Below are 1,780 nucleotides of genomic sequence, written 5' to 3'. Positions count from 1 at the left end.
TGGTGATGACTAGCTGCCTTCCCTCTAGTCTTACACTGCTAAATTAGGAACGGCTAGCGCAGATAGCCCTCGTGTAGCTTTGAGCGAAATTCAAAAACAAACAAACAATATTTAATTTTCCGTATAATTTCTTTCCGATGAAACTTTAGCGACACAAGTCCTTTCTTAAGTAAACTGGTTTATTCTTTCTGAATACAACTTTTTAATACATTTAATTTCCACAATCGCGCTATAACAAACGCTATAATTCACAACGAACGTCTCACGTGCTCGACTTAACTGTCAATTACACATACATTACCTCCCTGCCGTCACTTCTTGGCGGCTTATATATATACAAGACTACCGCATCTCTAGTAAAAGCTAGAAACTTCACGAACCTTCGAGAATATGACGTGTTACTAGAGTCACGTGACCCCCCGATGTCGTAACAATATAAAAATTGTAGGTGATAATAATGCTATAACAATAAAAATAAAAACGCATCGTATACTCTCAAGTGTTGATTAATTTTCTCATTGTAGTTTTATCATTAGCCTGAGTTCCAAGTTTTGAAATCACACAGATTATATCGCCTCCCAACTTATGGGGAAAGCATCTGCTTTGTGAATAGTATTAAAGAGAGAGGAAGTGAAAATAAATCCTGTTCATTCCTCATAAATATTTGCGGGTGTGACATAAGAAAGCTTGTCGGAATGTCAATCCGAAGGTACATGGTTCTCCCAATCACACTATTCGATTTAGCCCAACAGTTGGCGGTGGGTGTTGTTAACTACCTGCCTCCCCTTTACTTTATCAGTTTGAAATTACGGACGGCTAGCGCTAATACCATCTGTGTAGCTTTAAGCGAATATCCAAAACAAAAATAATTGGCAGATAAAATCATTTGAAATAAAGACATTATTTTGGATGTACGCAATAGCAAATCATCGGAGTTGTGTTGTCTGTTGAGGTATAGCTTTATTTCTAATATTGGGCATAGACGTACTTGTTTAGTTGTTACGATTAGTAATTATCACACTTTAGCATAGTTGTAACTCTGCCCCAGCGTATTGTACGAGTACTAAGTTGTCCTAGACTTGGTGTAGCTGTTAAGGCTTGTGAATAATACTAATAGAACGAGGCGAGAAGTAAAGTAAATAAAGTAATATAAATACAATGGCTCCAACTGACAGTAGTCTGCCTGGATCTAAAATAAATACAAATTTTGAACTTCTTTATTCACTAAAAGCTGATGGCAATGTACCTATATCGAAATACAGATCGAAGAAAACAGGAATGCAAGTATGCATTGCAGGTGTTGAAGGCCCTATTGTTCATGGATACTTATGTATTGGTACGAAAGTTGAAAATACCTAATATTATTACTGGTATTATTATATGTTGAGTAATGTTTTATATTAGGCTTATGTCATGTAAATATCATGACCAATGCCATTCGCAACTTTCATACACTGTATTTGCATCTTCGTCAGTAGCACACGAAATTACGATGAAATTGATTCAGAAGGCCAAGCCTGAAGAACGAGAAATAATGTAATATTGATACTATACTATAGGTATATATAATGAATTTCCCTGTTAATGTTATTATTCAAAATGTTGCTATTGGAGTTTACAACTTACAAAGATGGAAATGCTATGAATACAGTAATACTATTAGCATTAGTATTGTATTTTCATAAGAATTAAAAAAAGTAAATATTGGCAGTTGGTGGTGATGACTAGCTACCTTCCCTCTAGTCTTACACTGCTTCTTGTGATAGCATTAGTATTGTAT

At 35.2% G+C, this 1,780-nt stretch overlaps 1 protein-coding gene across 1 annotated transcript in view; it reads left to right on the top strand.

Annotated features, from left to right (window-relative positions):
- The first annotated feature begins 1,041 nt into the window (after positions 1-1,041).
- LOC106473224 (uncharacterized protein C05D11.1-like) overlaps positions 1,042-1,780 on the top strand; it is a 54,061-nt gene continuing 53,322 nt past the window's right edge. Inside the window, exon 1 of the mRNA XM_022401703.1 lies at positions 1,042-1,336. Coding sequence (XP_022257411.1) covers positions 1,159-1,336 — 178 coding nt within the window. The 5' untranslated portion in view covers positions 1,042-1,158. The remainder of the gene's footprint in view (positions 1,337-1,780) is intronic.

This window comes from Limulus polyphemus, unplaced genomic scaffold (genome assembly GCF_000517525.1).
Source record: "Limulus polyphemus unplaced genomic scaffold, Limulus_polyphemus-2.1.2 Scaffold5986, whole genome shotgun sequence".
Lineage (NCBI taxonomy): Eukaryota > Metazoa > Arthropoda > Merostomata > Xiphosura > Limulidae > Limulus > Limulus polyphemus.
The sequence above is the reverse complement of the archived record's forward strand: the minus strand, read 5'-3'. Positions and strand labels throughout refer to the sequence as shown.